Here is a 14,531-nt window from a genome sequence, read left to right on the forward strand (position 1 = left end):
ATAAATATATAAACCTTCAGTTTTGTGTAATTCAGATGGATGGGAATTAATTAAATGCAGCATCTATTCAAATACATAAATCTTAAATTTAAACCTAAATATTTCTTTTGAGTTTGGGTCAGCTCATGCGTGCAATATGTTGAGATCACATGACTAATCACATTTTGCCATTTAGCAGACTTCTGCAGTGGCATTAGGAAGCAAAAACTACTTTTTCTAATTGATCAATGCTGCAATGAGTAAGTTACCAGTGCAACATGAAAAAAAACACTACTAAGTGCATCTTTAATGAAACTATTCTTAATTCAACGTAAACCTAATTTAAATTTGTGGTTCAATTCATTAATGCAAACGGAGGCATGGACTCCTAGAAACCATTCCAAATGAGCTATCCATGTCCAATTTTGGTAGTGTTTTTCTGTCTTCCATCTGGTGATCCTCTGGGCTCTCTTTGGAGCATTTAGGGGAAAACAGTGCTTGGTAGAATTAAGGCAGCATGCTGTCCTCCAGTAATTCTCGTCTCTGAAAGAGTGCCCACATTTCACTGCTTTCAGATGCTGCAGAGCATTTTGCAGGCTGTTGTGGTAAAGATATGCGAGCGTGAGTGTGTTTTCGTGTGTATGCAGCTGACACAACTGTGCAATTAGGGAATAATTAAGGGGAAATGCTGTGTTATATCTAATGATCGGGCCACATAGCAACAGGGGAAAAACAGAGTTTTTTGCTAACAGACACGGAGACGCGTATATGAAGTATCTGAAGCTGATTCTGTTATCTTTCATGTGGCGGCTTTTGAAAGCAGAGAATTTTTAGACACTGGAGAACATCATGAAATATGTCATCTTTGTACTTGATGCACATGAATGACGCTCTCTAAAGCTTGGATGTTGTGTTACCATTATTTAGTAGGCCTATAAACAGATCCAGCTGTGCTCACGGTACACTGCAAACCCAATCACACAGACAGCATTATGAACTTAATGCTTCTGCAGAAATTTTCACGTGGAGGAAGCCGAGCAGCGTGTCTCCTGAGGACACATCAGATGCAGTTCTTGTTCCAAGGACAGGCACAAAACAGTAAGAAAGGAAGAGAGAAATCTCAGAGGAAGCTCCTAAGAATGCTGTTCAGTCTCTGTTTCTGGAAAGCATCATTAAAACTAAAGCTTTTGCAATATTTTGTATGACTGAAGCATCTAGATAATAAAATAAAACACTTGAGATACTGCAGGACCACAATGTTCTTTACTGTTTTAAACAACAACACTGTAAGATCCATTTACCTCATATTAACGGTTTCCCTCTTCTTCTTTCTTTTTTTTCAGTAATAAGACATAAAACACAGAAGGAGATACTAAAAACACAGAAAAATGATCCAATTCAGTCAAAGCCAATTCAGTATTATAGTATGAGATGTTCTCATGACTTTTGTATTGGAGATTTTCTGAAGTGAAGCTAACAAAAGCCATAAATCTGCCAACATTTTAGGATTAGGGTTTGAATTTAAGGCATCTTGCCTTTAGTGTTCATATAAATAAATTTTAGGCATTAGTGCATCTCACTCTTTATTGCCTTTTTAATGTTTTTGAAATAAATATCTTATACTTACCGAAACTGTATTTATTTGAAAGACTAAAAACAGTAATATTGTGGAATATAATTACAATTTAAAAGAACTCTTTTCTATTTAAATATGTTTTAACATGTAATTTATTAAATTAATAAAAATTGGGGTATTTACTGCCACTACTTTTTGGGGGAGTAAGATGTATTTTTTTATGTTTTTGAAAGAAATCTCTTATGCTCACAAAGCTGTATTTATTTGATAGACTAAAAACATAAATATTGTGAAATATTATTACAATTTTAGAAAACACTTTTCTATTTAAATATGTTTTAAAATGTAATTTATTCCAGTGATGGCCTAGCTGAATTTTCAGCATTACTCCAGTCTTTAGTGTCACATGATACTTCAGAAATCATTCTAATATGCTGATTTGCTGCTCAAGAAACATTTTTTTTTATCATTATCAATGTTGAAACAGTTCTGCTGCGCAACATATCAAAAACACATGCTAATGGTCCATTTTGTGGAGGCCAACTGAAAAAGCAAGCCAGTACCCCTGGGGTTTCTGAATTTGATGTTGTTTGTGAAGAGATGGTTCAGATGTTCAGTAGCAGAAATGGAAAGTTTGACACTTTTACCTTTATCTCCTGTGCACTGTGTGACTGTGCAAGTGAGTGCAAAGCCATACTACTGAAGCAAAACCATTTCCAATAATCCACATAGTCCTATACAAAGAACTATTGTTGCGGGTCAAATGTGTGCAGAAAGAGCGATGAGAGATCTTTTATGACATTAAATGATTTTGTCTGCTGTTGTCATTCTAGTTCCAGTATGGAAGACTAATGGGTCATGGTGAGTAGAATGGTCCAGTGCTGTTTCTGAACATCAATGTGCAGCCATCTGAGCAGTGCATTTCCTCTCAAGACCCAAAATGACTACCTGCAAAGTTCATTAATTATAATCATCTATTAAAATATAACTTTCATCCTGTTTTGGAAGAATATTGCAGAGACCAAGAAGGCGGATAGGAAAACATTTTCCATGTTTTTATAATTCCTCTTTCGAAACACAAGCCTGCCATATGTGGCAGGATGGACCCGTGATGCAGTAAAAAATATTTTATGGAAATTGGGGGCTAAAGTTTAAAGTTTATGAACTACTATATCATCTGCAGTGACCACATCAAAGATGCCGTGATTACATAAAAGACAATAAAGTGATGTAATGTGGGCTGCCCAGTTTTTTAGAGACCTCAATATTTGGATGATGAGAAAAGTAATTAACGCACAATGCAAGAATGTTAACAAGCTTTCCTCGAAAGAACACAACAGAGACTCAGACAATTCCTTAAGGGAATAGTTCACCCAAAAATTACAATTTGTTGTAAATTTACTTACCCTCACACCATCCAAGATGTAGATGAGTTTGTTTCTTCATCAGAACATATTTGGAGAAATGTAGCACTACATTACTTTCTCATTAATGGATCCTCTGTAGTGAATGGGTGCCGTCAGAATGAGAGTTGATCATAATAATCCACAAGTAATCCACATGACTTCAAATACCATCTTCTGAAGTGAAAAGTTACATGTCTTTAAGTAACAAATCCATCATGACGATGTTTTCAATAACTTTTATTTATTGTCCAAAGTCATTGGGGTCCATTAGAGTTTTAGACCCCATTGACTTTCAGTGCATGGACAAAAAAAAACGTTTTTTTTAAATATGTTCTTTTTAATTTTTTTTTTTTTTTTTTTGTGAACTATCCCATAAACTCACCTAATTTTAACATTTATTCAAAAACAAATCAGTTGTCTTCAAATTGGCAGATATTAGTGACCAGTTAGCAGACTAAATGTCTTTCACACATGTTCTGCTATTGGTTCATCTAACAGATACTAATGTTGTGGCCAAAAACAACAGCTTGTTTTGCAGATACCCGTAGAGCGAGAGGAACTGAATTGTCACAACAATGGTTGAGCTCTCACTAATCACACTCTGTGGCCATTACATGCTTAATTACATTGGCTTACTCATCTGCATATTTGTCCTATATAGGTCTAAGGTTATTTCAAGAAAAAGTTTGAATATCACAACAGTTTTGCCAGTTAAACTACTCTCTTGACCCAGAAATGTCTAAACTAATTCATGTTATCTAAACATCTTCACAAAAAGCAGAGAAACAAAGACCGGCCATCATTAATTACCTTCATTAATCATACTTTACTGACATGCAGACTATTTTTTATGTAAGATAAAAAACAGAAAGTGGGAATGAGTTCAAAATTTTTGTTTTGCTTTAATCCAAAAGTCGGTAAAATTGCTTTCTCATGTTTACATATAAACGCCTTCATCAAGATTCAGTGTCAAAATACATGCCGTTCCCTTTTTTTAGGACCAAGGGAGTTTGATTATGATTTAAAACAGTTTGCTCTAAAAATCTCCTTTGCTCATTAAGGAACCACATGGAAAAACCCAGTCTGTTTCATTCATTTACATAAAGGTGTAAGTCATCTGCAAAGGTAACATGCTTATTTTAAATGTGTTTGATGTGAGTGCAAACAACTTAATCAAAGACACCAGTCTGACTTCACTATTGGCAGGCAAATAAAGATGAATTATTGCTGTAAGGGTGCCAGTTTCAATATTTTGAAAATAGAGGGAGCACAAGACCGACTATTCATTTCAGAGAAAATTACAGATGCATCTTTTCAGTTGTCGTACAGAGGCATGGCAAATTGATGATGTATGATTCAGGGTAGATCAAGAGGATATTAACATAGCCACATGCTGGCCATGAGATGAGCTCATGGAGGAAGTTCAGCACATTTCAAACACCAGCCACTTTCACATTTCTGTGTACCCAGCCAATCATCTGTCTGAGAGGCAAAGCCAATTAGCTCTGCACTCAAAACACCAAAAAATGGTGTTGAGGTCATGAAGGAAGGTGGCAGATTAAATTAGGAAAGCTTTAAGCAGGCTCTCAAAGCATTAAGAGTTATTAACTTCATGGCCAAATCTCTGTGGGGTGCTGCTGTTTAAAAGAGATTATATATATAAATATATAATCCTTTGATATATTTAAAAGCCAATGGTCAGACATTATAGACAAAATATCAGTTTTCAGATTAATCGCAATTTATGTCCCTAAAGTGACATGGAAATGGTAAAAAATAAAATAAAATAGATGGGATGAAAAATTGTATTCCAGTGCTTTTACATTTGCTTGCAAAACTTTTGTGATGACAATAATAGGCAGTGGCAGAAAAACTCTATGTGAGTAAACGCAAATGTTTTGCAAGAGAGTTTCTTGGGTGAACTTTTGCAAGAGAACACAAAAGCACTGAAGTATAATTTTGCTTCTCATGTAATTTTTTTCATCACCATGTCCCTTTGGGGCTCCATAAAATATTTATTTGAACACATTTTAATCTCAATATTGATAACATTTCCAGCTCAATCTTGTGCACTGATTGTGCTTCAGCACCGACCCACATGTGCTACTAAATCTAAAACTCTATTCAATCTACATATACAACACAAGTTATTGTTACTGAGTTTTGCCATCCGAATTGAGCGTGAGACTAAAAAGTACATGCATTGAAAAATTTTGGCAATAAAATCACGTTTTTATTGAGTAATCATCACAGGCTGCACGCAGTAACAATTACAACCTGTGAAGTCTGATTCACAAGCAAATTACTCTTATGAACTGATTCTTTTCAATGAATCAACAGCAGACAGATTGACCAATTCACATACAAATGACTCTTTTGAGCCATTCAAACATTCAAAACGACTCAAGTTCATTCAAAACAACAGACAGACGACAGACAGACAGACAGACACACACACAGACAGACAGACACAGACAGATAGATAGACATAGATAGGCAGGCAGGCAGGCAGATAGATAGATAGATAGATAGATAGATAGATAGATAGATAGATAGATAGATAGATAGATAGATAGATAGATGATAGATAGATAGATAGATAGATAGATAGATAGATAGATAGATAGATAGATAGATAGATAGATAGATAGATAGATAGATAGATAGATAGATAGATAGATAGATAGATAGATTACCTTTTGGTTGTTCTTTAGTCTTTCTAACATTAACTGCACAGCAAAGTGCATACAAGAATGCCATTGAGTTTTCTGCCAGTGGCCTTAAAAAAGGGCGATATAAATCAGGGGAGGTAATGCAGACTTTATTCTCAGAGGAGTCTACAGAATGCAGTGTGCTTACCACAGCTCTTCATGGACTAGATCCAGCATAAGAGCCCCTGTGGGGTGGATCTGCCGGCAGGGATGGCTTTTCCAGATGCCGGTAAGGCTGTTTTTTCTGAGTCCGGACTGCAGCCTACATGTCCAAAGTGAACCGCAGAACTTGTTGGGCCAGGAAGCTTCTCCTGCACTCAACCTGAAACATATGCATGTATACGCCGCATGTGGCCCCAATCAATGATGTGCCCCCAAAAAGTACAGCTGAGAACGTAAATGCTGAGTGGCAGCTCCTGGCAAAGCACGCAACCCGGCTAACGAGCGGCTGCCTGGCGGGCACATGGCGTCAGGGCGCTTGTGCGTCACAAAAGGATGACAAACCGAGGCCAGCTGTCAGATTTGTCCTGATCTCAATTTCAACACCATTGCAACATAATCCTGGGAACAGCCCGGGGATGGTCAAAAACAACCCAAACACAAATGCCAACCATTGAGATATAATGTTGACTTTGGCTGGATAGCTCTGCACGTGTTCGCTTCCTGTCTGAGAAGCTATGCCATGGTTACAGCGAATAATATAAGCAGACTGTGCCACGCAAGAGACAAATGATTGACTAAAGACAAAGTTAGGTGGAGACTAACAACATGATCTGCTTTGATTTATGAAGTAACCTCATGTTGGATTTTGGGAAGTTCTTGTTTTCAACAAACAGGACATTTAATCCCTATGTGCGTGCTGACATTTCATCTGTCTTTCCTTTAAGCCAGTAACTGGAAGAAAAAGGCCTTCTGTGAAGCACTAAAACAAAGTTGGAATGCTTTGAAGCATTTATGCTTCTCTGCCGTTCCTTTATGCGCACAGGTGTAGATCAACAGTGTCAACAAAACCACCAATTAATCTTCATTTTGCGTCCTCCCTTTGACGTAGGAAATATCACAAGTCTTTACGAGATCTGAAAAATACTATTAAGGCACAAGTGAGTAGTGGAAATAACATTCCATATTTGAATAATGGAATAAGTATGTGAAAATTGCTTTAAGTGGTAGGTGATAACCTAATGGTAGCCTTGTAAAACGGGCAAAATATAACAAACAACTTCCTCTGTTTATAAAGTGGCTAAACATGGAAATCACAATCTTTTAAAATACAACTCTTACCACAATAGGCGGAGAAGTACAGTAGACAGAGAAACATCAAACGTCTGCAATAAATTATACCCAGGTGTAAGATTGACAGTGTTCTAGACACACTTTAGAGGACTATAACTCTACAGATGTGGCAGGTTAAACTTCTATTTTTTTGCTCCACTCACAGTAGAGGAATGCAAATATAAATGTTCAGGTGACCAAATGAGTTTGCTATGCTTTCAAAAACATGGTCTGGATAATAACCAGACACTTTTCCAGAGTTTGCAACTGACCTTTGAAACACCACACCTCTGCAAACATCTAAAGGTGATTTTCCGCGTTTTTGGAGTCACAGTACCCTCTAGTGATCCTAAAAGAGGCTTGCACAAAAGGATGCTACCACATTTAAAGTTCAGTCTCTGAAAACCCCATATTGGTGAACCAGTAATCTGAATGTTAGCAGGGATGTGTCATTTTCAATATCGTGTTTATGGCTCAGCTTATTCTGCAGTAGGGTATTAAAGGGACAGTTCACACATAAAACGCGTTTTTGTATTTCACCGCGCTGTTTTCCATTGTTTTTCTATGTGAACACGCGCTAGCCGGACGTGTTTCACCTTTGCACTCGCTTCTAAAAACGCAAGGGTCAAGTTAAAAGTTGTTCTACTTATATTAATGCTTTTTCCATTCCATTACCCTGCGTCTCGCGTTTTCAAACGCAAAAATGCTTTCTGTGTGAATGCGTTTTTGCAGTCCACCGCGCTGCTTTTTTATGCAAAAAAAAATGCACTTTGCGTCTTTTGCGTTTCGCGCATGGTTATAAAAGAAAAAAGTAGTTCAACTTTTGTAAAACAAACAAACAAATAAATTAATGTTTGTATTTAATATTTTTATTCCAGGTTTACTTTTCATTGTGCAGATTCATTCGATTATCTGCCGATTTTGCACTACAATTATATAACTTCCTAGTAAATTTATTGTCAGTGACGTTTATGTAAATGATTGTCATAGCAGATTAGGTTTAACATGCCAGTAGCAGTGTAACAATAACATCGGCTGTGTGTCAAGGCCTTGTGCCTCTGTGTGACAGCAACAACCTTGACTACATTGGCGCTCAGGTCTGGCCAGAGGTCTCACATTTCACTCGATCATCCAGAAATAACCCAAAGGAGCTGAACAGAATATAAAAAGAAAGCTCTCCGTTTGACTTCTGTTCAGTACCAAGAATGAAGCATACAGTCATCCAATGATGCAGCAAAACTGCAGAATGGCAAGAGGCACAGGAAGTAGGCAACAGCTGTCACATCATGCTGTCCATCCACTCACGAAATCTGGCATTGATTCATGAGGACAAGAGCATTGTTGAGAGAGTTTGTGATTGTGAAACATTTAAATACAGTAAAAGTTTAAACAGAAATGAGAAAGTATGACACACAAGTATGACACTATCCACGTAAGCAGTCTGATGATCTCAGATGTATTAACCACTGCTATTGTGCATCAGCAGCTTTAGCTATAGAATGTGCCCAGACCTGTTTACTGAGATAATGGTCTCCTGCAGGGTGGAGTGATGCTTTTAAAATGAATAAATTGTGATGATTTAAAGGGGTAGTTCACCAAAAAAAAAAAAAAAAAAGGAATTTCTGTCCTCATGTTGTTCCAAACTTGCATGAATTTTATTCCTTTGTGGAACATGCAAGGTGAGTTTTTGAAGTGAATGAGGACAGGGGCTGTTGAACTCCAACATGAAAAAAAAAGCATCATAAAATTATGATGAAAGCGATTGATGCAACTGATGTGCTAAATTCTGTGTGCCCTGAAGTCATACAATTGCTTTTTGTGAGGAAAGGAATAAATTACATCATAATTCTTTGAAAATCTTGACATCCATCCAAGACTCGAGGACAAGATCAGTTTGATTCACAAATGAATAATTCGGACTTGTATCAAATATGTCTGTCTCTCAAAAGAACAATGTAATCACAAAACATGAACTGGCACTTGAATAGTTCTCTTTAGTTGAATATTTTCAGTTAATCAGTTGAATAGCAAAACCAGTATAAATGATTCATTTGTGAATCAAACTGATCTTGTTTTGACATTTTGTTTGTCACACAGCTAATTGCTTCAAGAAATTTGAAATATAGTTGTATGGACCACCTTTATGATACTTTTATATGGTGCTTTCGTAGTATTCTCCGGCTTCATTTACATTTATTGTTCAGAGGTTAGACTGAAACAGAGCACAGACCACTTCACAAGAAACCAGACAAGAGTTTTGGCTATTCATAACCATTGCTACACGTGAAAGCTCTTTGATACACATGAGGAAACATGGGAAGCTCCAACAACACTTTTGTTTGAGGTCACTTTCCAAGTTTTTCTCATTCTATTACCACCTGGTCAAACCTGTTCTACCAGGTAACAGAGTATGTAACCCCTATGGGTTACTTTCACTTAGCCATATAGTATCCTCTCATTGAGTGTATCTGTCTTCTAAACGCAAATTCCTCAGGTTTACCTTACTAGGTGCGCCCTACCGTGATAAATGTAATGAATAGAGCTGACCTGCGTAAGGTGAGGCGTGGAGGAACAAGACGTCAAAAATATGAATCCTACTACAGCGAAGGCAATCTCATGAATATTAATCAGATAACTCTGACGCCCGTTGTAGCCATCCAATGGCGATGGCTTGTTTCATGAATATTAATTATGCAGTGCTGACGTTGCGTTGTTACATTCCACAGGCGATAGGTGGGTTTACGAATATTAATAAAAAATCCCTTCGTCATAGTACGATTAGTAAACGCTTCTCCTGATCATCCGTCACATCAGCTCTGCGATACCGGCAGGGGACAAACAGGAAATTATAATCAAAAGACAGCTGTAAGAGAGTTTGCTCCCTTTTATTCGTAAGAAACAAGTGTATTCCTGTATTACAGCTGCCTGTATTAATTCTCCCGCGGAGACAATGCTTCAGTGTCTGTCTGGAGGTTCTTGTGTGCGTGTCATAGAAGGGTACAGGTCTACGTGGTATTTCTTGGTCCTGGTGTTGGCGTATGTGTTATATCTGATATTTGGTGCTTTAGTGTTTTCCGCGGTGGAGCTGCCGCATGAAGAGCAGCTTCGGCAAGAGCTTCGGACCGTGAAGCAGCAGTTTCTAAATGATAATGAATGTCTGTCCGAAGAAAGACTGGAGGAGTTTCTCGCCAGAGCTTTAGAGGCGAGTAATTACGGTGTGTCGGTTCTCAATAATGCTACTACTAACTGGAACTGGGATTTCACATCAGCCCTCTTCTTCGCCAGCACTGTGCTGTCCACGACAGGTGAGAACAGACTTTCTCTTGACAATATTAAATAGCTATAATAGGATTGGTTATTGTATTCTAAACTAGTAGTTGATTTACATGATCTAATTTACTGTCTGTAATCCTGTAAATCACAATAATGTACAATTTACTCAAAAGCGGCCGCAATGGTAGAAAACACCGTGGTGTCATTGGTAAGGTCGACCTGTCCTCTCTTGAGATCTCTGATAAAAGCATTAGCTGACGCCTGTGAAGGTTGAAAAGCTTGTACAGTATGATGTGGCCTTTTTAAACAGCCCCACATTTACAATAAGATTTTTATACAGACTAAATATGTTTTAAAACAAAGATGCAACTCAAGAAAAAAAACCTGCCTACTGTGTTTAATGTGTTAGAGCAGTCTGTCTCTCTCCCTCCCTTCATAATGAGTCAAAAGCCAACAAAGCTTTATGGGCCTTGCAATATATCAAGATCTTGTACAAACATATAATACAGACTATGAATAAAGGCAAATAATATTTTTTCTTAACATACTACAAAGGGGAACAGTTCAATAAAATAATTTAGATTTACACAAACACAATGTATTTTAAGGAAAATTAGTAGTCATTTTTTGCTCATTAAACAAGCTTTACACAAATAAATAACCAGCACTTCTGCAAAATAATATGCAATCACATGAAATAAAAATATATAAGTCTTCTAGAGTACAAGTATTATTCTGTATAGACCAAATTGCTTATAATGGGCTTCATTCAAATGACCAGCAGTGTTATGCAGTTGGCTGTTACTGTTAATAACTATAACTGTTAATAACTATTCTATTAATAACATTAACATTTCAGTCAGTGCTCAGGATGTATTAAACATAAGCAAAAAAGTAGCAAAAATATGATACCAAATACACTATATAATACTATAGTATAGACAAAACAATTGTAATTGAGCCACTTTTGAATCTTTTTGCATAAATGATGATGATCATCTTCATCTTCAAGTCGAGATTTTCTTCAAGATTTTACTGTATTTATTAAGACACTTACAAATAAAGCAAAATAAGTGCATGCTCACATATTTAGAGCCCCTTAGGAGCCCTAGTGGTTTAGTAATTCTTTGCAGTGGATGATTTGAAGGATGTCTGAAGGATAAGCATGGAGTGTGTGTAGTGTTTCCAAGGACTATGTAACTTAATCCAGCAGGATTTAAACACCCTTGACGTCCCTGGTAACTTTTCATTGTGTGCTTAGGATAGTGTTTAAAACAAAATTAACTGGTTCATTTGAGTAAAATGCTAGATGAATTGAGGATTGCCAGGTCTGTAATTGCCAGGTCTGCCAGGTCCCTCTCTTACTACCTCATCATCTAGAACAGTTTTATTTTTGGTAGAATATAAAATGAGTAAAATATTTTAGTACATTTCAGTCAAATACATTTTTATGACCTTTAACCCATGGGAAAAATCAACCTGTGAAAGGCAAAGACCTATTCAAAGAGCTTCATGTGGGGTTTTTTTTCCAGGATATGGCCACACCGTTCCTCTCTCAGATGGTGGTAAGGCCTTCTGCATAATTTACTCAGTGGTGGGAATTCCGTTCACCCTGCTGTTCCTGACTGCGGTGGTCCAGAGGATCATGGAGTTCAGTACCCGCAGGCCCGTGGAGTACCTGCACCGGCGCTGGGGCATGTCCAAACCTCTGCTGGCCGCCCTGCACGCCTCCCTGCTGGCAATTATAACTGTCTCCTGCTTCTTCCTCATACCTGCCATCATCTTTTCAGTACTGGAAGAGGAATGGAATTTCCTGGAATCCTTCTATTTCTGCTTCATCTCTCTTAGTACTATTGGCTTAGGAGACTATGTACCAGGAGAGGGCTACCATCAGAGGTTCAGAGAACTATATAAATTGGGCATTACATGTAAGTGCACAGTTCATTTAATCATTATTGATGTACATATATACATTTTAATTTTATTTTCTTATATTTATACATGCTCTACTGTTTAAAATTTTGTGAAATTTCTGAAATGGTTTTGAACAAAGTCTTTTATGCTCATTGGCAATGTTGTGCAATATTATTACAATTTAAAATAGCTGTTTTCAATTTGAATGTAATTTCAAATGTAATTTATTTTTGTGATGACCAAGCTAAATTTTCAGCAGCCATTACTTGATCCTTCAAAAATCATTCTAATATGCTGATTTGATGCTCAAGTAACATGGTTATGCTGCTCGATATTTTTGTTGATACCGTGATGCATGTTTTTTTCAAGAATCTTTAATAAGAACAAAAAAAAAGTAAATTTTTTTTTTTTTTTTTACAATTTAAAATTCTTAATTCTTAAATTGATTAATTTAATGCATTTGTGTTGAATACAAGTAATAATTCATTCATTCAAAAAATAAAAAATCTTACTAACACCACACTTTTGAATAGTATGTGAAAGAGACAATTAAACATGTAGCCGAATTTTTACTTTGTACTTGAACTTAAGCTTCTTTATTTAAACTTTATCTTAGGTTGCTTTGATAACTTATCATTTGCCTATTCAAATTTTTTCAAACAATTAATTGGCCACCGCCCACTGTAGTATCACCGCAGACCCCTTAACGTCGCTCTCTGTCCCTCTTTAACCTTACCTGCCTCTCTCCTCTACAGTCTACCTGATATTGGGCTTGGTCGCGATGCTGGTGGTTCTGGAAACCTTCTGTGAACTTCAGCAGTTGAAGAAGCTCAGAAAGATGTTCTACCTGAGGAAACAAAAAACAGAGGACCAGCTAAACATTGTGGATCATGATCACCTCTCATTCGCCTCTGTGTCCGACCAGGCAGCATCATTTAAGGAGGATAAAACTGATATGTTTCCTGATGACATTGTCTCCGCCTCACCTACTACTACCTCCAATGGACCAATGGACCGATGATGCATCCTAAAATTCTGTGTCTAGAAACCTGACACGTTAATGTTTCTGAAACATCTCCGCTAAGAGCATAAATGTAATGTAATTTGTTAGTGTACTCTGCTGTCAAGTTAACTGAAACCTTCCATAGATATGAATACTTGAAACACAGGCTGAAGGTAATTTATTGAGGAAAAGGATTGTATGAACTTGTAGAATACATAATATCATAGGACATCATGGTTCATGCTGCTGCTGAACGGAAAAACATTTTGTGACCAGGGTTTTGTGCATGTTTGTGTGTGTATGTAAAAGATAAATCCATCCATGACTTCTAAATATAAATAGTCAACTGGTAAGTGGTCATAGACTAGCATTACATACTTCAAATGCTGTTCTTGTTAGATGACATAAAGGGATCCATATCCTGTATTATAGTTTTACAGATGTATTAATGGAAATCATGTTTTCAGGTTACTAAGTTTGTAGATATTGCTTAAGGCTGGAAAACACTGCATGACTTTTATAAAAAAAAAAAATGCAAAAGTTTACCAATCTGTTCAGATAAAAAAAAAAAAAAAAAAAATTATGTAGTGTATTCCAGCCTTTAGTCTTTTTTTTTTTCCATTAGATTTTTAGAATAGGCAGGGGCAGGTCCCTGATGACATTCCTAGTGACACTTTCTGTAATTCACTTGTAAGGGAATTTAAAATATGTATATTTTTAGTAGAGGCATCAGACAATCAAAAATTTAATTTCTTTACGTTTACGGATTTATTCATGTTGGCTTTTCTGCAATTGCATTAGGCATTGTCCACCACCTAAAGGTGCTGTTGTGCATTGAGTGCCATCACTGTTGTATTGTAAGCCGAGAACATGAGTCACATCAGTGCATCGGTACATTCTTAGTGACTGGGTATATTGCTGAGGGAAATTAATGCTATTTTGTCATTCATTTGTAGTTTTCATTTTTATATTTTCATTTTATTGCACATGCCTAAAGATACTGAAAGTTGTGCATTTATTGTATGTATTGAGTCGCACTTTAACAAAACAGAATAAACTGGAGATTTTGGTTATTCTGTAGATGTTTTAATTGTATTGTGTGCACTTATGGTACAGCCAATAGCAAGACGTTGTGTTCACAGCCAATAGCAAGACGTACATATGAACTGAACTTGCAGCACATATCAAATGTAATCCAAACACATCTCCTTCACCTCTCAGAGTTGTTTACTTAGATCATTTTGCGTGGCTGTATCGGTGTGTTAAAACCCTGAGCAGCTGTACAGTCTGTTAACAGGATGCCAGCTCAGTGCTGTTAAAAGAGATATTTACTCTGCTGTTTGAAAATGAATTTGATGCCATCCTGTAATAGTGGTGCTGAAATTGAGCCGAGGTTA

At 36.8% G+C, this 14,531-nt stretch overlaps 1 protein-coding gene across 1 annotated transcript; it reads left to right on the forward strand.

Annotated features, from left to right (window-relative positions):
* Window positions 1–9,713: 9,713 nt before the first annotated feature.
* Window positions 9,714–14,212, forward strand: kcnk1a (potassium channel, subfamily K, member 1a). The gene is made up of 3 exons (XM_079388961.1): window positions 9,714–10,249; window positions 11,750–12,145; window positions 12,887–14,212. Exons 1-3 carry the CDS (start codon window positions 9,895–9,897, stop codon window positions 13,150–13,152), a joined length of 1,017 nt encoding a protein of 338 aa, XP_079245087.1. The 5' UTR covers window positions 9,714–9,894; the 3' UTR covers window positions 13,153–14,212.
* The last annotated feature ends 319 nt before the right edge of the window (window positions 14,213–14,531 follow it).

The sequence above is a fragment of the Barbus barbus genome (genome assembly GCF_936440315.1).
Source record: "Barbus barbus genome assembly, chromosome: 32".
In the NCBI taxonomy this organism is placed as follows: Eukaryota; Metazoa; Chordata; class Actinopteri; order Cypriniformes; family Cyprinidae; genus Barbus; species Barbus barbus.

Bases quoted from the DNA above. Each gene is read 5' to 3' on its own strand.
- kcnk1a (XM_079388961.1), top strand. From the start codon at position 9,895: ATGCTTCAGTGTCTGTCTGGAGGTTCTTGTGTGCGTGTCATAGAAGGG. The intron at 10,250-11,749 runs GTGAGAACAGAC...TTTTTTTTCCAG, and splicing joins CACTGTGCTGTCCACGACAG to GATATGGCCACACCGTTCCT. The intron at 12,146-12,886 runs GTAAGTGCACAG...TCTCCTCTACAG, and splicing joins ATATAAATTGGGCATTACAT to TCTACCTGATATTGGGCTTG.